Below are 27479 nucleotides of genomic sequence, written 5' to 3' on the forward strand. Positions count from 1 at the left end.
GAACAACTTTTATCGTTGTGCAAAAAGTAGCTTGTGCAAAAAAATTCTTTAGTCAGCAGTATATTGTTACGACAAGGAGACTCTTGGTTTTAGCAAGCAAAAAAAAGATGGAAATATAAGTTTCATGATAGATGTTTTTTACTGTTTATTCTATTAAATAATATAGTTATTGATACAAACGTTATGTATAATAGAGAACAGATAGATAATGGCAAGGGGCTCTCTTTGTTAAATATACTGAAACAGTTTACAGAAATCTTACTATCACATATTGTAATCAGGTAATGTAATCACATAATTATACGCAGTCCAATTAGAGTCCAGTCCCATTAAAATCTTTATACATCCTCCCATCTGTGTAGAACTCCCAAACCTTCGAGGCTAGTGGCATTATCAATGTAACGTAATATAATAGTAGATACAGTAAGCGTGGAAATTTTTGTTGAATTTGTTCGCCAATGCGTGCTGAGATTAGCATGTTCGTCAACGAAGCGTATTCGGATGTCCGTATAACCATTTACCGATAGGCTTTTACGGATAAATACCGATCATATCAAACCGGCCGCGGATAACTAGCTGTCTCCGAAAATGATTGGTTTCTTTGGATACCGAGAATCCCTTGGTATCGGTAAGAGCGGATAACCCAATACCGGCCCAACACTAGTGCATGGTATGCGTGGTATGCCTGTTATATCTGGTTGTGTAGTGTGATGGGTGTTTGTGGCGTGTAATTGTAGTGTGTATGTTTGGTGTGTATGTGTGACATGTGTGTAGTGTGTGTGTGTGTGGCAATTGTGCATGGCATGTGTCTGTGCAAGCTTGCGTGTGTGCGTGTGTGTTGGTCTGCATAAATGCTACATGTTTCCAATTTTTTAGCAATTTTATTCAAACTTCACACAGCTATGTTTCTTGGTTTTTGCAAGCTTTTTTCTAAAAATATATGGTTTTAAACGTGCATCTGGTTTCTGTGAAATAGCCTGTTAATCACCCACATGCGATCTGATAGAGATGGTAAGATTAAATATTGCTCTTTTGCTGTTTTTGCAGCTTCTGGATATGAGTTTATAGTTGGCTCTAATGACTCACTAGATACATTAGTACCTTTGGAGCCAAGTGCAATTCTCAGTGATGTATCAACCTTTCTAGTGGAAGCGGGAACACAACTCCAAATGAAAATAAATGCTAGTGAGTTTTATAGAGTAGTAGACCATTATAAACCTTAGCATATATTTATTTATACACATTACAGTAGAGTATAGCATTAGTAAACTTTAGAAGGTTGTCTACATAGCTAATTACAGCTTGGTTTTGTTGTATTATACTGAGTTATTGTCAGACAGTTCCGCATGATTCTGTGATAGTTTTTGAAGCTTAATAACTCTATGTATTACACAGAATTTCTTTCGCATCTACGAGTGTGCCTGTCAATCAATTTGCTAGGCTTTACATTAAAATGCTTTGAAATGATGCACAAAAAGTAATTTTGATAACATGTAATTCAACGAAAAATGAATAATCACTTTAAAAAACAACATGAGTAACAATTGGTTGATGACCATCCGCTGATGATATGAATTTTGATCGAGCCATCATACTTTTGTGTAACCCTCTGTTTAACTGCTTAAAAAGATTTTTTTAACATTACAAAGTTCAATAAAAAAACATTGAACACTTCCTGTGGAATAACTAAATATACCCTTCAACTAACAAAATTTGTATAACTAATTTTTGTTCAGTTCTAGCATGTGTCTTGATTGGGGAATTGGAAAACTTTGTTAAAGGTTCACATGACCAAATAATCAGTAGAGATCATCAGTAGAAATTAAATAATTTTTCAAAAAATAATTCAGGCTTCTACTTATAATAGAACCTTTTTTTAACAAATAAATTCACCTTATTTATCTAATGGTATTTGTAACTGTTTGTTGATGGTCACTCGCTAATGACTTGAATGCTTATCAAGTCAGTTTACTTGAAGCAACCATAACCATTTGCTAAACTCAACTACAGTTTTATTTATGTAGGTGGAATAACTCCAGAGATGCTTGGACTTCCTGAATCAACAGACATTGGTACCTACTACTTTAGAATGAGAACTCATGACTCGAACTACAATTATGCTAATTGGTCAAACCCTGTGTCAGCTTCTTATGTGAAACCTGAGACCATCATTGCTTTTTTTGTAAGTTTCTAAGTATATTTTACTACTTGGTGTTGCTGAAGATATTAAGAAATAAAGAACTATTATTAAAATATAATCAGACACTAAATAATAGTTTTACACCATCAAGATAATTAGCTATGCCATGATAAAATTTCTTTTTAAAAAGAACAGTTCACTGGACAAAAAAATTTGAAGTTTCTAAAATAATTTTATTGCTTACTCAAAGCAGTGTATAAGAACTTCATTTATTTAAAAAAATCGATCCGCATATAATTGACTTTATGCTATCAAGAGAAATACAACAAAGTTAACCACTCTTTTACAACATTCCATTCTAAAAAGAAAAGATAATTGGACAAAAAAAGTGAGATTTGAACTCTGTATTAATAACCTTTTAAATAAAATGACTTTGAAAATTACTTAAAATAAATTTGCATGTAAAAAATCTATTATTTTAAAATAAATAAATAAAAATAAAATAAATATGTCTATGCAGCTTACTAATATTTTAGCTCCATCATTTATTTTACTGATTTAAGATTGTATTATATTTCCAACTGTTGGACAAGTCTTTCAAGCAACTTGCTGACCGCTGCCAATAAAGAATATGAGCTATAAAAGCGATGAGGTTTCATAGCTACCAATGAGCTATAAAACTTGTATTTTGCTTTCAGATATGCCAATGAGCTATAAAAGCATTTCATTGAACAGTTAATTATAATTAAATATTTTTATTTTATTATTAGGAAAACCAGAATTCAGAAATAAATTAATTCAAGGAAGTTTAACTTTTATCTCACAAAGTTGGTCACCAAATTTGTTTGTATGTATATTTTAGGAGCAAATGCCTACAGAGCCACCCACGAGCACCGAACCTTACACTACCACAACAGAAACAACTACAGAAGTAAGAGAAACCCAATTTGTTTAATGGCTGTTTGCAAGAATTGCCTTTGTTCATGAATTTTAACACAGTATGTGAATTTTAGTGAACAAGGTATTCTTCATAGCAAGATGAATAAGGTTTCTTTAGAAGTTGTCAGTGCATACAAATGTTGGCAGCCTGATAAACACCAGGTTTTACAGTTACATTACTACATGTAGTTGACTTTCACAATCAGGTAAAGACTATAAATGGCTCTTCATTGTTTTTGCTTCCTATGCTTTTTCTTTGCGCAGAGCGTAACGTCTTTGGGATATTGATGATCTCAGCTACTAGTACTCCACTCATACCAGCAGTTAGTAGAGCTATACTCACATTGTTTAATGATACAATAACCACGCTAGTGTGATAACCCTAATGTCAACAACTGGTATTTAGCTTTGGTAGAAAGGCCATAACTAGTGCATGAACAGCCAGAAGTTATTAATGGCTATGCCCATATTAGTTGAAGAACCGTGTCATACATACAATCACCTGGGTTATTGGTGACAATTCAATACCTGAAAAAGTAACTCTCAGCTATAAAAATCTTATATTGATTGTTTGATGATATACTTTCTCACAAATTTGAGCTGCAGCATTTCTATGATAAATTCTATATGTAAAAACTCTTTGAAAACATTAGGTCAACATTAGGCCTTTAGTGCTAAATTCATATATAACTATATGCCTTTTTGAAAGAAATTTATTTGAGCCCATTTAAAATTTTCTCAAAAAATTTTAAAAGCCAAAACTTGTATACAAGCAGTATATATGCTTGTATTATACTCGAAATATTTGGTATGTTAACGAACCTTGCACTGGTGTGATCATCTTCGCTGGTATGTCATACCTAGCCTACCTAAACCGTCAAATGAAAGCATTGAAAAGCTGCTTTATAATGTTTCGCTGCAACTTATACGTAAAAGATTATTTTTTTTCATATTTAATTTTGCTAAAGTTTTTATATAGGTATAAAAAATAAAATATATAAAATAAAATATATATAAAATGCATATAGCTATGTATAAAATGCATACAGCACTCAAATAACACACATTATAACTATACAAAAATGCAGGTGAGTGAGTAAATTCAAATATAATTTTACAGGAACAGACGACAAGAACTTATGCTGTCAGCACTTCTGATGACATCATTTCTAAGGAAACCGCTACATATACAGTCACACAAGAGGTAAACTGAAAAAGGATGGTTAGCCTGCTATTTATGAATATGCACTAGTTCTGACTGAGCAGCACTTTTATTTGGTAGTATGATTATTATTGCTCTCTTTATTGACTTCAATGAGGGCAAGGTCAACCTACCAGACAAAAACCTTTAAATTATTAAATACAAATTCTGCAGGTAAAAAACTCTGAGGAACATTTACGGTCAATGCCTTCAGTGCTAAACTCATAACCATATACCCTTTTAAAAACAAATGCATCTAAATTCATTTAAACTATTTTTCAAAAAAATAGTTCAAGCAAGAACATCATTATGTCTGATATCTGACATACTTGGTACGTTAATGACACTCACACTGGTACGATCATTTTCACTGGCATGCCTTACACTGCCTACCGAAATCGTGAAATGATAGCATTGAAAAGCTGTTTTATAGCATATGGCTGCAACTCTTATGCAAAAGATTAATTTTTTTCATATTTATATTTAATAAAATCTTAATTTTAGGCACATACCAAACAACTAATTTATACAAATTACGGGCATTATAACCGCACCAAATATGAATGAGTAAATTTAGTTATACTTTTACAGGAACAGACGACAAGAACTCATGCTATCAGCACTTCTGATAACATCATTTCTAAGGAAACCACCACATATACAGTCACACAAGAGGTAAACTGACAAAGGATGGTTAGCCTTACTTAGCCTGGTTAACCTGTTACTTATGAATATGCACTAGTTCTGACTGAGCAGCCCTGCTATTTAGTAGTATGATTATTAATGCTCTCTTTATTGACTTCAATGAGTGCAAGGTCAAGGTCAAGGGCACTTTACCAGATAAAAAAATAAAATTATTAAATCGGACAAAAGCTTGTTTCATTGTTCTGATCAAATCTTGTAGTATACAATTTTTCGTAGAGTTTTCATAGCAATAAAAGCGAAAACAAAATTGCTGAGAAACTACGTCACTTGAAAGAATTATAATAATGTAGTGTTTTATGTTCCTATTGCATAACAATACACTAATCCACTATTTTGCTTTGATGATGGCTAACATTTTACACCTACGAAAAACTTTTTATTCTGGAATATGGCATAATAAAGATTTGCTATAAAATGTTAAGAAAAATTTTGCTGATGAAGATTTTTGTTTACCTCTGAGATTTGAGAAAAAGATTAAAATGTTTTGTTAATGACCAACCAAAGTAAAAAAAAGCACCCAGAACTTTGTTACGGCGTTCAAATTCTCCATCGGCAAGTAAGTCCAGTAAGCTCTCCGAGTACAGTAGCTCTTAGTAGTCTACTCAGTACAAGTGGTTAATATCATAATGCTTCTTTTAATCTACATATGTAGTTAGAATAGTGCTTAAAGGCACAGAGGCAAAAAGGAGAATGATGATTGTATTCTAATACAGAAATTAATTAACCTTAACAAACTTTTAAAGACATAATTAATGTATCTTAAAATTTTTTATTTTTATAAATTTTCAATAATTAAAAATATTTGCACTAGTTTAAATTTGCCTTTTCCAGATAGTGTCTCCGCATGAAAGTTTATCAAATTGTTTTTTTACAAAAGCTTAATAAACCTTACTAATTTGCATCAGTCAGCAGAATATTCAAACACAAAATGAACTTTTGCTTGAAATCTCAAATGCTCCTGTGGTTTAAGCCTTGAAAGCTTATGTTTTACAGGAGAAAACAAGCAGCCAATTGTTAGTGAGCACCACACATCACATTTTTACTGAGAAAGCCACTCTACCTGCAAGTGTTTTGAAAGTTTTTTGTAATGTGTTATACATAGCTTAATGCTTCACTCCAGATAAATTCCCCAATTAATTTTGTGCCATTTCACATAAACTACTGTAGTCTTCGTAATTTCCATGTCCTTTTTCTCAGACAGACTGGAAACTATCTGTTGATGCGTTTCCCATCTCCCAATAACAACTTATTTCAATCATGCTAACAAAAATAAAGTTGTAGTTTTAAAAACCTATTTTGTAACAATATTAATTTATCAACAATAAAACATAATTCGAGTATAAAATAAGAAAAAAATGTTGACAAGCAAATAATTCTCTTCTAGCCTTGTTTGTTTTTTCAAAAAGTGTTGGAAAGTTTAGTGTTACTAGCTTCTAGTCAGTGGAAATTTTATCTTAGTATCCTCAGACAACTTCAAGCATCTATTAACTTCTTCTGCACTTCTATTTTGAGCCTACTTGTGCCCGACACGCATCTGCAAACTGCACACGTTGATGGAAGTTTTTCTTCCGTTCTGTCAAAAAGGTCGGCTAAGCATAAAAGTTCTTGCTCTTCTAAAAATTTGTTTTCACGATGATTTCGACTGGTTTAGGAGTAATAAAACTTTGAGGTCAAAAGACAATGAGGAAAGATGTAAAACATCAGAAGTTGAAGTCAAAATTATTGAAACAGTTTAATCGCAATTGGTAGTTAAATAAATTTTTAAAAAGCTTTTATTTTTTTTTGATTATTATGAACATTACTAGTTTATGTTACCCGCTTTCAAAAATACATTTGTAAAATTTGACAAATAATATTATCTAACTTAAAGGCCTACAACTGCCCATTTAATTATACTGATTGATTAAACACCACAGGCGTACCAATAAATTTTATTACGTAATTGCATTTCTTTTCACATGGAAGTTGTTTCCTCTTACACACAAGTTGACTTTGCAAATAGAAACTTCTCACTTAATCAAGTAAAATGCCCCTTTAACTTTTAATGACGAAATTTGTGAAAAAATGGAGTATTATATTGAGTAATCACAAAAACTGATAAACACAACAGTCTGTTGGTCAGACCAAGATTTTTTTTAACTCAGTACAAAATAAAGTTCATATAAAAATGTATTTCATTACCTTTTAAAGACTTTCTGTTTTTTAATTGCCTCTTCCAAAAACATTCAGTAAGTTGCAATTAATACAGTCGCTGCCTTACTTTTATCACTAAAGATATTATTAGATACACTCACAATTTTAATAAATTCCTTTACAAGTAACTATAGTTATAAAAACTTTAATGAATTATATGCTTTTCTATTGCAGGCTGATGAAACAATTTCTATGCTTACAGTAATAGTTTTGGGAGTTGCCCTATGTACAATCGGTGTGGTAACAGTGTTAATTGGACTAGGCCTGGTCATTTACGCCCGTAGAACAGGATACATGAATCTCAAAAGAAGGTAATCAGAAAGCAATAATTAAAAATTTAGAGATGTTTTCTAAATTTGGTAATTATCACTTTTTAAATACAATTAAAATCTAATTAATGTTTTTAGGAATTACAAACGTTTTTTAGCTTATTAGCTCTCACGACAACTGGTTACAGTAGTAAAAATATGATGACTCATGCATTGGCTAGATTTTCATGCAGACATAGTTTAACATGTATAGTCATTTTGCACTTTAATCCCACAGATGAGCCGAGTGGAGACAACTGGACAAAGATTAACAGGATTCTGCTTCTGTAATATTGATTATTTCATTCTGTAAAATAAGCTTATTTAAAAATCTAAAATGCAACATATTTGAACAGGATTAGTGACCAAAGATTAATGAAAGATGTCAGAACGTCATTAAAACATGGCTTGACAATATTCATATGTAACAGCTGCAGTTATCAATTTAAAATTTCATTGAATTGTAAGTGCTATTGTAGTTGTTCATATCTGATTATTACAAAAATAAAATGTTCTAATTATAATTTTGATACTTAAAAAATGTATTTGCTAATCACTACTAAATTTTGATGTTAAACAACGTTACCAAATGCATCACCTTTTTTAATGTAAAGAAACAAGCATCGGGAAGCATGAACTTTCACAAATGTTTATTTGATTTTGTTAAAAAGTTTTGGTATTTTTCTATCATTTTGAATCGTTTTGGTTGTTTGAGCTGTTCTGACTGCAAGGATGTTTCAAGATTAAAATCGACAAAACTTGATCGTAGTTAAAATTCTCAGACCGAGTAAAAGAACAATGGTGATGCATTTAGTTGCAAAGAGACCGACGAAATAGACCGCTAACGCCACAAATTAAATACAATAGCCGATATCAATTATTGCAACAATAAGAACTGGCAAAGTCGTTTTGTGTGTATTTTTTCTGAGCGTTTTAGCTGCGAGACAGCTATAAAGCTAGTAAACAACTATAAATCTTCTTTAGAGACTGGAGCTGTGGAGAGGACGTGGTGGGGAAGGTTTATTACTCAAAGTATTTTGAGAACAAGGATGACTTAAGCTACAGAGATGCTGATGAAGAAAAGGGGTTGTACAAAGATGAGCCAAAGAGCGAGTACAGCAAGCTTTGCTCTAATGTGTCAGATGTAGTAGCGGAAGTTTCAGAACAAACACACCTTTGATGTGGATGTAATGTCAGCTCTGTAATGAATAGAGAGCTTATTGTTGTAATCGCACATAAATTTCTAAACTGTTGCTCTATACATCGCAGGTACAGTGTAGAAATATTTGTCCAATACTCCATAAAAATATTATATTAAACTTGTTATAAACTGCACCATGTGCAGTGCAGTTTTGTTAGCACAACTGCACTAAAAAAACTACTGTACTATTATATTACCATGCTGCTATTTATTGTTCTTACATAAATGACTATTTTCAACCCGTTAAAAAGTGAATAATGTGCATTATGAATAATAAATGCTTGTTATTCTGCATTCTGAGCAGATTAACCAAAATCGACTAGTTCACAATTGTTATTAGAATTGACAGATTCCGCTTTTCAACAGAACTGATAGATTTACTTTGCCATCAGACTAACATGTCTGCTATTTCATCAGAATCAATAAGTTACAACTTATCATTTTCATATTTAACAATTTACCATGTTTTTATTTGAAAATGTATAACTTTTTAAACATAAATGCATCATCTCTTGTTTCATTACTGATGTACCAAACTTTGTTTAAAGTTTAGTTACTCTCATATCTACTATTAAAGTTATACAATTGACCTAGAGCTTTTTCCCTTGCTCAGAAACTAATTGGAAGGTTTTACTTACCAAATATGTTGCTTCACATTTTGTCAAAATTATTTCATCTAACTTACTCAAAAAACCTGGTGAAGCTGTTCAAAGTTCATTCTAAAGCTTTTAAAACCAAAAGCATTTCGAAGAAATAGAGCTATTATAAAATAACACTTCAATTGGTTTACTCTGACTGAGGGTCGTTTTGCTTAGACATAAGGCTAGATCAAAACTAGATTAAAAAGTTTCTGAGAAGCCAGCAGACAACCTGAATTTTAATTCTGAGGAATACAGTCCTTTTACAGCATGGGATAGTTTTTGTCAAAGCCCACTGCAAAAGAAAAAAGTTCATTGGAGAGCTGCCATTGACAAAGCAACAAAGCTATGTACATTTTAGTCTACCAAACGATGAATGCTTTACGATGCTGAAAAGCCTTTATGCTATGTTTCAGTGAATATTCTGCTACCACTTTGTTAATTTGAAAACTCTCTGGACACTGTTAACAGTAATTAATTAATTAATTCTTCTATTAATTGATTATTGTTTTAAAAGTTCACACACAGAGCTGCTGATTTGCAACAACTGCTTATCAGCTGTTTCCAACAGTAATATGGAGTGTATATTTTGGGTGTCAATTATTTGTCAATTGCCAAAATGGGTTGTCATTAACATTTCAATTTACTTGATAAATAGCCAGCGAGTATTTTAAACCTCAAAGAGCTCAAGGTATTTGAACATAGAACATGAGCTTGAAAAGCTAGAAAGTATTGCTAGAAAACAGCAAAAAAGGAGAAAATTATATAGATAAAGAAAAGCATGTTGCACTGAATAAAAAAAGTGATGCACAGAGAAAATAAGTTTGCAACAGAGAAGAACAGAAAGGGGAGATGCAAGACTGACCGAGTTAAACTCACATGGCAAAAGAGAAATAGAAACAAGAAATGACAGGAACTCAAACTTGAAATGGTGAGCCAAATAAGTCAAAAGTTGATGATATTAATAGCAAATTGTTTGCAAAGATTCAAGGTTACTGGTTTTTGATGTTATAAAAATGGTTAGCGTTTGCATAAATTCAAGCATATTTATAACTATGAATGTGTGGAAGAAAAATGTATGAGCTAGCTAGTTGTTGACGCTGTTCATATCAGAGCAGTTGAGGTTTTATTTTTCATCTGGTTAAAAGGCAGCTGAGTATGATGCTTGTTTCTTTAGTAAGTCGTAACAGGATTCGTAACCAAGTTAACACGGTAGCAACCGCTTAAACTTACGTAAAGTAACTTAAAGTTAAAACTTAACTCTAACTATTTTAAATTATGACTTAATGTTGTAACCCCTATTTTACACCAATATACACAGTAGAACTGTTGCACCACTTACCATAAGCAATATTGTTCTGCAACCTTTACTTCAGAAACATCTCGGCTCAGTTCTTTTCATATCTGACTTGCTTTTCATTTTTACAGAAGCCTCTCAACCTGCTGTTAACTGATTGCAGCTTAATTTGTAACAGGATATGTTTCATGATAAACCTTTCTCACCACCACAGTTTAGTCTCTCAGAGAATGTTAATACTTCCTTGTTAGCTAGACAGTAGGTATTTAAGACCTAACAGGGTTAGAATATAACAGTTAATGTAAAATAGTTAATATTCCGCTAACAAGTGAAATAGTTAGATGTGGTGGCAGAGCGCCTAGGCTAAGGCTAACTGCTTAGCTGATCCCAGGACCAATGCCATGGGCCAGCCGAATCACGTCACAACAAAAAACCTGGTAGTATGTGAGCCAGCTTGGCCTACCGAGCTGCCTAAACCAAAAGACGATGAGATGTGGCAATAAAAATGGCTGAATCTAAAGGTTATCTGTATGAAGAGCCCAGATGAGCAAAAGAAGTTACAGATAGCTTGCAGTCTCTCTGCATGTTACTTATTGTAATGCACAAGCATTGATCACATGTACTTATATATATTATGCAAACATATATTCATGTTGTTGCTTACACTCAGTGTCTTTATTATTGTGGAGCAATAAAGATAACTGACAGTTTCCTTTACACAAAAGAAAAACATTCTGCCTCCAAATTTTGTAACCCAAATTCAGTAATACATATAATGAAGTGTTGCCATGTCAGTTTTTCGAAAATAGTTTCATACTTTGGAAATGATTTTTTTTGACAAGTTATAATTCCTTCGCAGAATTAAAAATGAGAAATTGTTTATACACTTTAATCAGATAACAGGTGACTAAAGACAGTTAATTCTGAAATGATTGCACACCTGAGTCTCATTCTATTTTTGTGTTTAAAATTAGCTTGAATAAATGACACTATTATAACAGAGTATTCATTATTTTAGACTTACAAAGTAGTGATTGTATTGGAGAGAAATTGCCAATTTCGAAAGAAGCCATTACAGTGCTACCAGCAGGTTTGGAGATTTGAAATATTTATAGCTGGAGATTCAACAAGGTCGTGATTTGTGTTGTGATGTTTATTAAAATTAAACAGTGGTTGATTGTGAATCATATGCATTTTATGTTCAAATGTACATATTAAACTTTTATTGACTTAAAATAGACTTTAGAACAAACAGTAATAAGAACTGAGATCAAATTTTTGTATCTAATACTGGTGATTATTGCTAGCGCTATTCATAAAAGTTCATTTTGTAGAGTCTATGAAGAATCAGTCTATGAACAACACAATTTATCAAAATAAAACTCCTTAAAATATAGCACCACATTTAAGCTCTTTTATTACTCAAATTTTGCTGAAAATGGCCGCACTTCAAATGTGGCAAAAAATCATCAGTTTCTTGTTTGTGGCTAGCTATTTCTTTTGTAGAACCTAAGTAAAAAAAGACCAAGTTTGCTACTTTCCACTTTATGCAGACTATATTTTGCTCAAAAATTAAGCTGCCAATCAAAGTCAACATACCTTGTAGTAGTATAAGCTAAAAAACTAACTAGCAAGTACTTTAGCGTGTGTATATAGAATTGGTCAAAGCTGCTTAACTGTTTTTGACTTTCATGTATCCTTTTGTTTGGGTGTAAATGTCAACTTTAATCAAATAAAACTTTAGAACCATTGATTTGCCCTACAAACTCAAGTTTATTCAGCTTTTAGATCAAGCCACTAGACGAAAGGCTGCAAATTGACTAATGACGATGTCACAAAATTCTGAGCAATGGTATGACAAACAATCTGGCCACATTGACAATTTGTTTAAGGTGAGCATTCACTTACAATCTTGAGAAATGTTCTCATTTTTATCTTGCATGTTTGCCTTATATATGCTTAAGCTAGCTTCGTTACTCTTGTTCTGTCTTGTTGGTTTTGCTAATAACTCGTAACTGATATACTTGCATTAGATTTAATTTATACCAGGGCTTTATTGATAACTATTCCTTTCAAAGTCATATAATTAATTCATTGTCTTTTTATTCGAAAGCACTGGAATACTGGAGCTCATCGCGTAGACCTCTCAAGCTTGTATGCACACACTACTGTTGCACATGTGAATAAAAATTTTATTCACATGTGCAACAGTAGTGTGTGCATACAAGCATACATTAATTTAATGCCACTAAGCTAGGATGCAGTTGTAAATGTTCTAGCATCAGTTGTTGTTAAGATGTTGAGCTGCATTTCATGGGAATAATATTCACCTCTTACTATCAGAAGTTTTTAGAACCTTCAAAAAGCCACACAGACATTTCTTGACAGACATACACTAGGCTAATGCATTTTTAATTTTTTTGAAACACAAATGTAACTGTTTGAAATTGTTACCTGATGAAAATTAAAAAGAGAAAGCTATATTTAGTCTTAAGTGATCCTACTAAAATATAATGAAGTTTAGCCACTGCCCTTTCTTTCACTTTTGATAATACTTTGCGATCGGTGCAATCCTACTGTAACTTACGTGTAAGTCATTTATGGGCCAAACTATCTTCTAATCCAGACAAACAGTGGTGTTTTATTGTTTTATTCAAACTTACATCGGTAATGATATGTAAACTACTCTTCAATTGTTTGCTACAAACTTTTCCATGATAATTTTAAGGTTTTTCTTTTCTTAAAACATCTGATCCTAAAACTATAAGAGGCCAGCTAGACTAATGCACCGAGTATGGAGAAAAATAAGCAGATGTAAAAAAAATGCTTAGATATTTTGTATGTATGTTACATAAAACTGCTAACAATGTTATACAAAACATTAAACCCTAAATAAAAATTACAGCAAAAATAAATACAATGATATTTATATTAAAACTTAAACAAACCCTTCTCCTCATTCTTAAAAACTTTTGCATTAACTTTATTATTGACGTCATTGAAGAAAGCATTAAGCTCTTTGCTGGTCTATTGAGGCAGCCCTTTACTGGCAGAGTGCTGTGTAATAATACTCCATATAGTTAAGACAGACTCATTGTTACTCTTTTATTTCCTATAACAAAACATAAACTATTGATTAAAGATTTTATGCAAAAGGGACCTAAAATATTGTAGATTTAAAGCATTTTAATACAAGTGGATAAACACTAGAGCTTCTGACAAAGTCTCATAATAGTGACTAATAATTATTAATTATTAGTCACTAGATTGTATACACGATTTACAGTGAGGGTAAAAAAGGACAGCTTAAAATAGAACAAATGTTGACCTGTATTTAAAGTAAAACTGTGTTCCTAATTGTAAGTAAATTATCAAAAGGAATTCTGTTTTGTTGAATAAACTGTTTTTTTCACAAGACTTATATGAGAAATTAAACAAGTTAAGTTTGTATTGCTAAAAATGGCTAAACCAATTATTTGAGATAAAAACTTAAAAATAATGCACAGTATTCTTCCACCCAGGTTACACAAAAAAATTAGACAAAGAAACAGATTGGTTGTAAGAAACAAACATTTTAATAAAAGCAAAACCTGTTCAAACATGGTATTTCTGCTCAAACTTAAGTTTCTAAACTTAATGGAGTATAATTACTTTTTTCGAGCAGCTTACTTCCCTATAAACAATTCATGCTCAAAAACATTCAAATCTTCCTTTAGAAAAACATGTCTGTTTGAAATGAAATTTTGTCTAACATAATAAAAAAAAGCTAGACCTCTAGATATAAAGCATGCTCATAATTTATGAAAACAATGCAAGCGAGTTAAATTAACTTTATAAGTTGTACAATCTGATCATATTTGTTGTTAGTCGATAAGAATGAAGTCAAACAAGTCTTTGAGATTTTAATCAAAAATCAATTTTAAATAAAGATAGCAACAGCTTTGCTAGTGTATTATTTGCATCTAAGATAGGGCAATAGTTTACTTACTGCTCACCAATTTACTAAAAGGCCAAATCATAACCTCTAACTTATAAATACTCGTAAACTACTTGATATTTGCTTTGAGGCTAAAAACATACATCTTGAATCGAGAAGTCTCAGAGAAAAAAACTAAGATTATGTGATGTATCAGCTGAAAATTAAACACAGCTAAAAGTATAGCACAGATTCTTATCATGTGTAATTTGTAACATTTAAAGTGGTAAATATTGGCAGCTCTAATATAGTTAATGCTTATTAGATGCTTACAAATTTGATGACTTGTCTAAACAGCAGCAAAAAAATATAACAGTTTTATGACGGTTTAAATTGTTATGAATAACTTACATGCGCCACTTCATTGTTTGCTTACTTATTCTCAGAGTGTGTTTATAATTAATGTAGTCTCATTCACAACTTTATAAAAACTGAATGAAATACTAGTTTATTTTCATACTAACTGACTGAATAAAAACTATGCTTTCTTTTAGTTTTTAGAAAAAACTAACTCTTGCCATTATTGGACTAGCGTAAAAAGACATGATTTATTAGCAATCCTTGCCAAGTTTTGTCAAGTATTCCAAATAGAGTATAGTGGTTGAATGTGTTGGTTGTAAGCTGTTTAAACAGATATTAAACAACTACGATTCTTATTACGGCAAATATAATGAGAAAAAAACAAAGTTTAATATACATTACTTAGGAATTTTAGTTTTGTTAGTTTACCTCTACAAACAATATTAATCTAGAGTAATCACAAATAGCTTTGATGCTTTGAAAATCAAGTATTAGTGTTCAATATTTTTAAAAATTAACAGTCAACTTTTTTTGTTGAAAAGTACATAATCTTACCTTCTTTTTGCTCTTTGTTTCTTACATCAGTAGATCAGAATACCAAGTGCAAGAAAACAAACTATGGCCAGAGTTATTTCTGTTATCTTCACTGTGCGAATCGCTGAGTTTGCCTGCATAAGAAAAACATTTATGAATTAAGAATACTGAGATAGCAGCAGCACAGTAATAAAATCAAATATATTGCTCTCATTTGAAGTGCTGACGGTGAAAAAATAAAAAAATTTTGTATACCAATTTTAGTCTATTTTATCAGAAATTATCGATATTTTTCAATCATTTAAAATTGCTTTTGTTGCTTGAGGTGATTTAACTGCCAGAATGCTTCAAAGTTAAAATCAACAAAACTTGATTGTGATTAGAACACTCAGAAAAAAACGTGCAAAGTTTTTGTGTTTTGCTAGTTGATATAGCCTATTGCATTCAAGTTTCATTGTTGTGCCTCTCTATTTTGTCAGTCCCTTTGCAACTATAGACATCATAATCACACTTTTTCTTAATCAGAGTAATTTGACCGCAATAAAATTTAATCTATTTAAATTTTGAAACATCCTGTCAATCAGATAACCTCAAACATTAAAGACAATCGCAAATGATAGAAAAATACCAAAACCTTCTGATGAACTCATCTAAAATTTTGTGTAAACTCATCCATAATCCTGGTTTGTTTGTTTGTTTATTATTGGAAGCATGAAAAGTTTGCACGCGTTTATAAAGTTTTTGAGATACATTGTGCTGAGCACTCACATAAATGCAGACTGACCTTTGTTGAAGTAGCATAAATACTGGTTGTTTTTTCAGACAGTCTAGAAGTTGAACTTTGAACCTACAACATACATGTAGAAGTTTCCTAATGACTTCGCTAAGTTCTAACCATTTGCTTCTACCAGAAACATACATGTACATGTAGAATTAGCACAAGAAACTAAGCTAAACCGTATTTAAAAGCTTTTATTTAGCACACATTTATTTTATATTGTTTTTAATTGGTTAAAACATATATTTTACTGCCTTACTAACTAGATAAGAATAATTTTTTGCTTTGCACGCTGTGGGCTTGTATCAGCTGATCTTTGTTAATTTTTATAGCTTTTAATTTACAAAATGTTAACCTTGTGAACTTTGGCCATCTTTGCTGATGTGTGTCAGTATCTCTGGATAAGTTGTGCAAGGATAAAAAGTTTTAAAACTTTTATCAAAAAGATCTTAATATGCTCATAGTCTAATGGTATTTGGTAAAACATCGATAAAAAAGTCCAGCAACCCACAAAAAATGTTAAAAAATGGAAAAACTGTCTTTCAAAGTTCATCTGGCTAAAATATAAAAAATTGAACAATTTTAAAAAACTTCTAAGAATCTTTACAATAGCGTCAAATCTATCGAGCACATGTTTGTCATTGTTAAATGAGTCAAATAATTCTGAAAAATTATGGTAAGTATCATATAATCTTTCATCTACATTACAATCATTTACAACATACCAAAAACAAGTTGTATCAATTTTCTTCGCGATATCGTCCCAGTGAAAGTGTTATCATAATGAAAGAAGTAGACAAAGAGATTTGAAAGCGGCTAAAAATGGAAGTGAATATTTTTTCTAACGCCCTGCAAAAATTAATTTGATTGGTGTTCGATGATGCTTAGAAATAGGTATTATAAATCGAGCTATGTGAATGCCAGTATTTGGTCGTTGGGGTTTTTAACATATTTTTTGCATTGCCAGAATACCGGCTGTTTGGGTTCAAAGGGTAAATTTAAAACAGTTAAATTACCATTCGTTACTTACGTTTCATTAATTGTAAAGCTAGTACTCTACGGTACAGTAGGTAGGCATCAACTAGTCTGTATATAATAAAAAACACACATTCTAAAAGTATTCTCCTTGCTAAACAAGCAAAATATTTTTATGAACTACTGAAAGCTTGAACTAGTTTATTAAATGCAACAAATAAAACAAATAAAACAAATAAAACAAATAAAACAAACTAAATCTTAAGCCATTAAAATCTGAACGCAATGAAAACTAATATAGAATAATAGTTTATGTTTCAGCAAGTGTTTTATGTAAGCCAACTATGCTTTACCAAGTCATAATTCTTATCAACTCTATTATCAAAACAATCTTTTTATATTATTTGATTATGAGTCAATTTTGTTAATTCAAAGATTTTATGTGTACAAGTAATTTTTATAAAGGAAATGAAATTTGATAGTCCCTTGAGTCAGTCACTATAGTCTTTTGAGTAAAGCCAATTTAAATAGTCTAAGCATGAGCTAAACAACTACTGTTACCTTTCTCTCCATTTTTACTGTTTAATAAAAATAACCCCCTGTGATTCTTGCGTACACTTTAGTCATTCTAACTTTGTACTGGAGCTGAAATCACATCATCCATTCTGACTCATGTTTTATTATAAAATTGGAATTCAAAATAAAACTTACTGCTAATTCTTTCAGTTCAACCTTTTTTTATCACAAACTAGTTTTAACAGAATACTTTCCAAGATTTGTTGTGTTTGAAGAAACATTTTAGGAGTTTTAAAGTGCATCTAAAATATGAATTTGATATTTCTAAGTACTTAAGTGTATGGCCAAGCTTCATGCTTTGACTGCAACTGTAAGACTTTTCTACAACTACCATAGTTTCATCATAAAATTTTATTTTGTTATGACACTAAACAATATTCATCATTTGAGTAATGAGTCATCATCTGAGTAATGAGTCATCATCTGAGTAATGAGTCATCATCTGAGTAATGAGTCATCATCTGAGTAATGAGTCATGAATAAGATTAGTTATAAATAATCAGAATAATTTTTTATACTTAAAAGTTTATTCCAGGAGTTGAATTTTAGAATACTAGAACAAAATGTAAAGAGCGTCTAGCTATTGATAACAGAGTAACACTTTGGTTCTGTAAATAATAAATATGATAAATAATCATGATAAATATTGTATTTAATCATAATTTAATGCTTTATATAAATAAAATATGGAGTTTCATGGTTTAGGTGATTAGTATTTATTATCATATGCATTGTCAGTTTTTAATATCTTAAATGTCATAGGCTAATTAAATTAACTATCTGGTTTTAATCTGACAACTTAACTAAATTAAAAAAAATTATCTAATCCTAAATTGTAAACTTTGTTGTTTTAGCATCACTAGCAGCAAATATTGTAATGCAGAATAAATAAATTATTTTAAAGCTAATATAAAAAAAATTACAACAATTTTAATCTTTATTTTGATTAGTAATTTAATTTAAATTTACAAAATTTTATTCTGGTTTATTCCTTGAAAACAAACAAAAAAGCTGCAAAAATTTAGCTTTAAATTCAATCTATGTTTCTATTTTTAGTTTTTTACACAAAATCATATATTGAAATTAAATGCTATACGCATTTATTTTAAGTAGATGCATTTACTATTTTTGCACAAAAGTTTTTATAGCCTATGCTACTGTAAATCTACAAGCTATTCTCACAATTTCCAACTCCACTTCATTAGACTTCAAATACTCAGGCTAATAAATGCTAGCAATTGTATGTAAACATTGCATGACCTAAACACTGACCAAAAGCTTTCACTAGATTTGCACTCAACTTTGAAATACACATATCACTCCCAAAAATAGATGGATCCACATATGATGATGACGCAGGGTTAGACCAGTTAGCATAGTTGTTGCTAGAGTCATAAGCTCTGATCCGAAAATAGTAGGTGCTGATGTTAGCTGATCCAGGCTTGCCAAACATCTCTGGAGTCAGTTTACCTTTGTGTAAAAAATTATTCAGCGAATTACCAGTTAACAAAAATAGTTATATTATTATAACGAATAACTAAATAGGGTTTCCCGATAATGATACATTAGACAAGTCTGAAGTTTCAATAAGGTGGTAAGAAATAACTTAAGTTTAGTAGTGAACCAACTTTTGTTATTCAAACAGTTTCTGAATACAGGTTTTTTATACTCTATTCATTAAAATTATGACTACCCCAGGTTAAAATTCCTTTATGGTTCCATATAAAGTTGTTGACTGTTTTGTTTATTTTTCTAGCACTTTTATCATAGTGAGACTCTTTTATGTAAAGCATATATAATATCTAACAATTTGGAATTTGTTGCAAAGTAAAATTTTTTAACTGCCTTCTCTTTTCCTCTAAAGTGACTGAACACACAGATTGTCTCAAAATAACAGACTTCATCTTACTCAAACATATTGGCATAATTTCACCTTACTTAATTTTTATTCTGTTGATTACCAATTGAATTTGTCCTGATTAACTTATAGTTAAACTTTTTTTCTCTTGTTACAGTTATATAATGGTTCAACTATATTTTTATTAACATATGATGAAAGCGTTTTCCATAAGGTAAAACCCAATTATGATACACTTCCTCACTCAAAAGTTACAAAGGTTTAACCTTAATAACTGCTTAACCATTTAAGCTACTTGTATCGATAAAAGCACAAATCCTTAGGTAGATATTAGTTAATCTTACAGTCATACTTCTGAAATTGTTATTTAGGTACATACTTGAATTGACTTGCATTTCTATTGAAGTCCCAGCTTCTACCAAAAAGGTAGAAGTATTAGTAAGGGCAGTGTCTAAACTGATCATAGATTCTATGGAGAGATTTACTCCAACTCCAAACTCATATCCAGATGCTACAAAACAAATTTGCATAAATGGTATCACATAAAGCTCAGAAAAACGTTTGCCAGGCTTAAAATAGCAACACTTCCAATATCCTTTTTAAATTACATTTACTAACTGTATTGATAAATTTATACCAAGCTACTTTACACAACAATAGTACAAATAATATTGTCGCCTTGGAAAAACAGAGAGAAGTAATCCTAAAAGTAAATGTTTTGGTTTTTCAGATTTTCCACGGAACGACTAATAAAAACAACTGAAGCAGTTTTGAGATTTTTGCAACAAAAAAATAGTTGATGTCTTAACACAACAATGTTTATTTTAGCAATTTTTTTGGCTTTGGTAAACTCAAAAATTAAATTATTTGCCGCAAAAAACTTTCTGTCAATGTAGATTGATCACTATTGAACACTAAAATGCTGTATTTTTTTACTATGCAAATAAATAGCTATTAGTAAATTCTGATCTTTATGATAAACTTTGTGATTGTTCAGACTAATGAATTGATATCCTTCAACAGGCAATAAATAGCTGACTTTTGATCTGCTATAAATGAAATATTGAATACAATTTTCACCCCCAATTGCTTCTGCACCAAAACTTAACCAACAGTTGTCATTCGCATGGTAACTCAACGTTTCTTGTGGCAAACAGCCATGATCTATATAGTTGGAACAGCAAATGCGGCGGTTGCTCAGTATCCAGCAAGTTCAAGAGAAAATCACTTCTTGATACTATACGATCATTCTAGACCGCACATGACCATATAAGAAAGTAGAAAACACACTCACACATTTAGGCATTACAGCGCATAAGTTAAAGAGAAGAAAAAAAAGCATCAATGATGAATCAATGTACTTAAAATAATGATCTACATATCTCAGTAACTAATGTCATTGTTTGAAAAAGAATTAAAATTAATATTTAAAAAAATTGAGTTATCGATCAGAAATCGTTGTCAGAAAAATTTGTTATAGGCTCAACAATAACTAATAAACATTAACAAAAAAGTCAAAACCGAGTAAAGCTTAGTGTAAGCAATAAAGATTTTAGTAGTTGTTGTAAAGGTTAATTTTACTCGCTAATGGGATTTATGATAGAAAAAATTTGCAGAAATAAACCATTGGAGAAAGTTTTAAATTAAGTTTAAGAAATTAAGTTTAAAAACTGGTAGTCTTAAAACCATCGAACTCTGATCTCTTAATGATATTTTGAAACTGTAACTAACAGGTAACCAATAATTAATGTATTTTACATGTACTTAAATGAAAACGTTTGTGAGGACTTTTAAGAGTTAGATTTTACTTGCTTTAAAGTTTTAGAAAGTTGTTTTTGCATACTTAATAATTCAGAGATTTGAAGCTGAAGAATTTGAGTAAAAACTAAACTAGGTTAGAGTCAACTAAAAATAATGCAACAAAATACCATATATGAAGATCCACATAAAAAGCTAGTTTTGGCTGCCAACTGTAGAAAGCATATCAATGAGTGCAATGAGTTTTTATGCAACATTTTTAAATATAAATATATAATAAAAATATATCTTGAAATTTAGAATGAAATAACCATTGAAAATGTCAATAAAATGCAAAGAAGGACACAGGCTATAATACCATCGAAGGTCAATTGCAAGCAATAGGTTACATACCAACTGGTAGAGATATTTCTCAGTTTCCCCAATGCATACTTATTAAGATATATTTGACAATTTGGAGATAAGTTAGCAGATTTATAGCATCCAAAATGTTTAATATCATTTCATCGAAAAAAGAGGGAAAAAAAGTCGACATTCACCTTGCCTGTAGTAAGGCTAAATTTATCTTCTGGTAATTCTGCCGAGCCATTTAAAAAATACCCCGCCAGCCTCTATTTGAACGGCGCCTCCAATTGACCGCCACTATAGAGAAAGGGTGAAAAAATAGAGCGCCATGGCGTTCAAATAGAGCTTTTACGGTATATACATATACACATATATATTTTATATGTATGTATGTAATCTAGTTGACACAGCCTATTATATGTATTACAGTTTATATGTCATAGAAACTACTTAAATTATAAATAGAAACTTATATATTATCACTTATATACAAAATTAAATATTATTACTTATATAAAAACTTATATATCATCACCTATATATAAACCCATGTATTATTATCTATATAGAAACTCATATATTATTACCTATACATAAACTCATATAGTATCACCAGTGTATAAACTCATATATTATCACCTATATATAAACTCATATAGTATCACCAGTATATAAACTCATATATCATCACCTATATATAAACTTAAATATTACCACCTATATATAAACTCATATATTATTACCTATATATAAACACATATATTATCGTTTATATATAAACTCATATAATATCACCTATATATTAACTCATATATTATCACCTATTCCAACATTCAGATCTTCTCCAGGTGCCGTCCAACGAAGTGTAATTAAACTTCTTTCTTCAGAAGCTTCTAGAACTGTAAGATCTGAAATTCTTTCCGGTGGAGTTGTGTCTGGCACCGATGCCCAGTTTCTTATGACTATAACTCCTCCTGCAAAAGTTATGTTAATATATAAACACTGTAAACTAGTAAGTTACTACCTGATGAATTATATGCTCTTTAAAAAGGGACTTTGGTTTCTATTTTTTTGCATACCAATGGTAAACAAACCTATGAGCTAGAAAGGTAATCAACTGTGTTGCTTGTAGAGTTAGGGTAAAATATCAATTAAATAATAATGGAAAGCTAACACTATTTCAATTTTTTGAATTAGAATGTAGTCTAACATTAGCAACTCAAATTTATGTACTAAAGTAATTTGTCAAAGTTCAACTCTTACAGAATTAAAAGTGATTATGTAGCCAATTTTTAGAATGGCCGCAATTGTCGTTCTTTAAACATTGTTTCTATATTTTTGCATTTTATGCAAAAGCATGCAAAACAAAATTTGTAAAAGATTTTTAAAATTTTTTTATCTTTAGTTTGCTATGTTAAAAATACACAATTTACGTGTTTGCAAGATCTTACTATTTTTAAAATTAAAAGAATATTATTCCTTTGAATTTTTGAATTTTTCAGAAGTGCTTTAGAAGTTGAGCATACAAAAAAGTTTAATTCCGATGTTAAGCCTTATTATTATCAATATCTTCTGTTACGCTGCAGAATCTCTATAATTCTTAGGATTTCAATGAGCTAATCATACATCTAAAATATCTGAATAAAATGCTAACTGATCAAATAAAAAATGCATGTACCTTAGATAGGTCTCAACACATTTAGGCTGGATGTATGTAGCATATTTAATCTAACATGTATTTAATTTTGTTATGTATGATTTATATACTATTCTCAATATAAACATTCTAGCATTCTGCTTTCTGCATACAGTATACTCTTTAATAGTTTACCTGATCCAGATCTGGTGATATTTCCAAGACTGTTACAAGACACAGATCTTTTTTTTCTGTTTGCCTCATCTCCCTCACCTGGCAAAACACCTTCTCCGGAGATGTCGATCTATGTAATAGGTAAACTTTAGTTCAGTGAAGATGACTCAAACTTGTGCAACATTACCAAAACTTTACAGCTTCACAAATCAACAACATCACCAAAGAGAGCTGTACAACTTTAGCAGATCAAAGTAAATTGAGGAGTTTTTGTTAGAATGATCAAATCTTCTTTATAGAATGAGGCAATTTTTTTTGTTTTCAACATTGTTGAACCCAACAGTTTTTGGAAATTTTGCTTAAAATGTCATATTTGTTAGACACATTTTGGGCTGCAAGTTAGTGTTAATGATGCTAGTAATGAGCTAGTATGCTAGCAGTAATTTCGTAGTAATAAAACAATATAAAACAAAATAATAAAATGAAACCCAATAAAATAATATAATAAGCTGAATTCCATTCCGCTTAATAAACCATCCTTTATCTATTTTTAGTTGTAGACTTTGATTACCCACTGCCACTGGGTTTTTGTCAACAGAGCTGCCCTTGTGAGTTTTCCATTACCTTGTGGTTTTTTGTGGAGAACCAATAAATTGCACAACAATTCAGATTGCTATGTTAAGATTTGTACAAAAGTTAACATATTTGTTATAACTAATCTCTAACATATTAACTTGTTATTAATTAATAATTACACAAGAAACTAACTCAAACCAAAGTAATACAAAAAGTGTATGCGCTGTTTTATGTCAAGCATTATGTCTAGCATCTCAAATGAAACCTAAACGCAACCTTATAACGAACTACATTTGGATCTATTGGGGCAATCAAACAAGGTACCTGAAGGTTCCATAGAAGTGCTGCGAAATAGAATCAAAATGAATACACAGTTTTACTCTTTTTGCTGCTCTTTAGAATGAAGCTAAATCTATGCCACTGATTTATTGTTGACAAAAAATAATAGTAAATTTAAGTTAAAAATAATATAGTTTGCAATATCATAGGCTGAGCTCGATGAATTGATTAAAAAAACTTTGGGAAAGTGTGACTGTCCAGATAAAATTCATGCATTGTTTTGTTCTAAGCCTTCTTAAAGAGTTGACCCTCTGTGAACCAAGTATTAGTGAATGCAGTAAAAATGCTAAGAACCAGATGACCATGCCCAATGTCAAAATAATAAGTGCTGTGCTGACACATTGCCAGTGCCGACCTTGCTTAGCCACAACGTTATTTTTGTCTACTTCCGGTCACTGCAGCAGTTGCACTTTGATTGCTTATTGAGTAATATATTAAGGTCAAGTAATTGCATAAAGCTTTGAAGCATTGTAAAGGCAGTCCATAAATAAAACTGATATTGATAACCTAGTTTTAAGAAGCTAATAGGTACGTACATGTATCTACAAGTTTCTTCCTCTATCTTAGCTTACATGTACACACATATATAATACATATTATTGCAACTTACCATGTCTATTGCTGCAATTAGTTACACGTTTGTGTTTTTATATTTTGCTTGTTTGGCTATGTAACACTTTACTAGTCATGAAGTTAGCCATTGACTTGAATATATTTACTCATGATTTTTACTCTTGACAGCTAGTTAAGGAGTTTGATGGTTAAAAGCTGGTCATATTTATGATATTGTTACGCTACACACCGAATCAGTTAAGATTAGTGCCAAAAACTTAGTTCACTACAGAGAATAGTTAGTTCCGCTTTGGCTTGCTGTAAACAAAACAAGCCTATTCATTTTTTTTCCATAGATTGAAATAAAATTTCTTAAATTTAATTTTGAATTGGCCTGTCTCAGGTGTTTTGGGAGTCTAGCAACTTTTGCACACAATTCAGCTAATATTTTTTTGGCACTAAATAAACTGTAGTTATACACTATGCACTTAACTTTTGGCCAAAATAACTGTGAATTGCTGAAAATGTTGTTGTCAGTGAACCTTAATAACTTTCAAGTCATAGATATGTCAAAATGTTGCATAGAGTATCGTATGATACAATTCTTATTTTGATTAAACACTTTGTTGCTAAAGTAGCTATGTATCCAGATAAGTTTTTATCTAAATCATACTTCTAAGTATAAGTATACAAAATATTAAATGTGTGCACAAGCAATGTTTGAGGTTTTATTATTTTGAGAATGTTAAATTGCTACCTTCCGTAAAGGCTGTCTCAAAACTTTAAACAATATCTCTTACTGAAACATTTCAAACTAAACTATTCAAAATTTATAGCTGAAATTTTAAGCAGGAATTATTCTCAGTTTACCTAGCATGCATATCCAATTAAATTTTCACACAGAATCAGGATAAAACTTTAAAAACTAGTTTCATGCACCAATCCTTTTACCTGAAATGTTCAACCCAAGTTTCATCTAATATTTTCCTGGTTTTTTGTATGGTAAAATACATACAATTTTCAAAATACCATCAAACTCTGACTCATCAGTTACTTGCAAAAAATCGCAATGTCTCTATTCAGTGATAGCAAGTTTTTGGTTTTAAACTTACAGACAAACCATAAAACTTCCCTCTAGAATCTCCTCCAATCAGATGAGGTGGTAGAAAACCAGTGTAGATGCCGTCGTTAGGTACAGAGTCTTTTCCTAAATAGATTTGAATTATGATCATATCAGTTTCAATTTACAAGTATGGAGCTTGGTTGACTTATTAATTATAGCTCTGTATTTAGCTTGGTTAGAAAAATTTTGAAAGCTGAAAATGTAGCTTTTTATGCTCAACTAATACACATTGTTTACTGCATCAAACATGCATAAATTTACGTTAGCGTAAGCTAGCAATAAATTATTTTCTCAAAAACTTTGCCAGTTTGAACTTGTTATAAATTATTTGAAGTTTAACCTCGCTGCGTATTCATGACCCTGATTCAGTTTTCACTATTGCAGTAACTTGATTTCTCATTATTAAAACTCTGTAAATGTAATTCAGTTAGTAAATTTAATGCATCATCAAAAAAACTAAAAATATCATAACACTAGTTAATGTGGAGTCTCACCAGTCCCATCATCATTGTGCAGAATCCGTGTTAAAGTGCCAGTCGGATCTTCGAGGATGGTGAATACAGTTAGTTCTAATACCGGTGAATATCCTTGAAATACTCCAATGTAAGCTATAAGCTACAATTGCAAGGCTACATTATAGCCCTAATTTATTAGCAATATTTTATTTTATAAAGGTAAGCTAAAAAGAGAAACAAACAAAAAAGCATATTATGGATTTTGAAAGTAAAAAGATTTTGTTTTGTCACAGTTTACTGGCCTACCACTTATTATAACAGTAATAATCACTGTAAGAATTTTCAGTTTGGTCATAATTTATAATATGTAGTTAAATAATTTTTAAAAGAAATTATAACTCTTTAACTTAGCTCTTTTGTTATCATGAGCAAGGTGGTACAGCTCGCCAAAGTGTTTGCGTATAGCCAAAAGTTGCGTGACACAGCTTTATACGTTCCGTACGAATCGTTTCTGATTAGTGAATAGTAAATTAATTACCCTGTCATGTCTGTAACTAAACTAAAGAAAACAGTTTTTTGCATAGATTGAGCCAGTAGAAAATATGTTTATAACTCATCTGGAGCATAAATTTGCTTTGCAGAACTTTATTTTTATCACGGTTTCATTTAGGCAATGACCGGCCTGTCAGAGGCGTTACAGCTACCAATGTTTTCATAAAGTTTAGATCTATGGAATTTGTGTGAACTTTATTGAATACCAGTACTATTGATAGTGATTAGTTTTACTAATAACGTTATAAGTCGTCTGAGGCAGACGCTCGTCATGGTCTTTTCAGAAATGGCCAAAAAAGCGTCTGCGCTCCTATTGCAACACATCTGTGATATTCTTCAGGGAATTGACT

At 30.9% G+C, this 27479-nt stretch overlaps 1 protein-coding gene across 1 annotated transcript; it reads left to right on the forward strand.

Moving 5' to 3' along the window:
- The first annotated feature begins 1114 nt into the window (after window positions 1-1114).
- On the forward strand, window positions 1115-8816 carry LOC137388662 (uncharacterized). Its single transcript, XM_068075127.1, has 6 exons — window positions 1115-1185; window positions 2025-2182; window positions 3003-3071; window positions 4872-4955; window positions 7353-7489; window positions 8471-8816. Exons 1-6 carry the CDS (start codon window positions 1170-1172, stop codon window positions 8664-8666), a joined length of 660 nt encoding a protein of 219 aa, XP_067931228.1. The 5' UTR covers window positions 1115-1169; the 3' UTR covers window positions 8667-8816.
- Window positions 8817-27479: the final 18663 nt, after the last annotated feature.

Source organism: Watersipora subatra, chromosome 2, assembly GCF_963576615.1.
Source record: "Watersipora subatra chromosome 2, tzWatSuba1.1, whole genome shotgun sequence".
NCBI classification, from domain to species: domain Eukaryota; kingdom Metazoa; phylum Bryozoa; class Gymnolaemata; order Cheilostomatida; family Watersiporidae; genus Watersipora; species Watersipora subatra.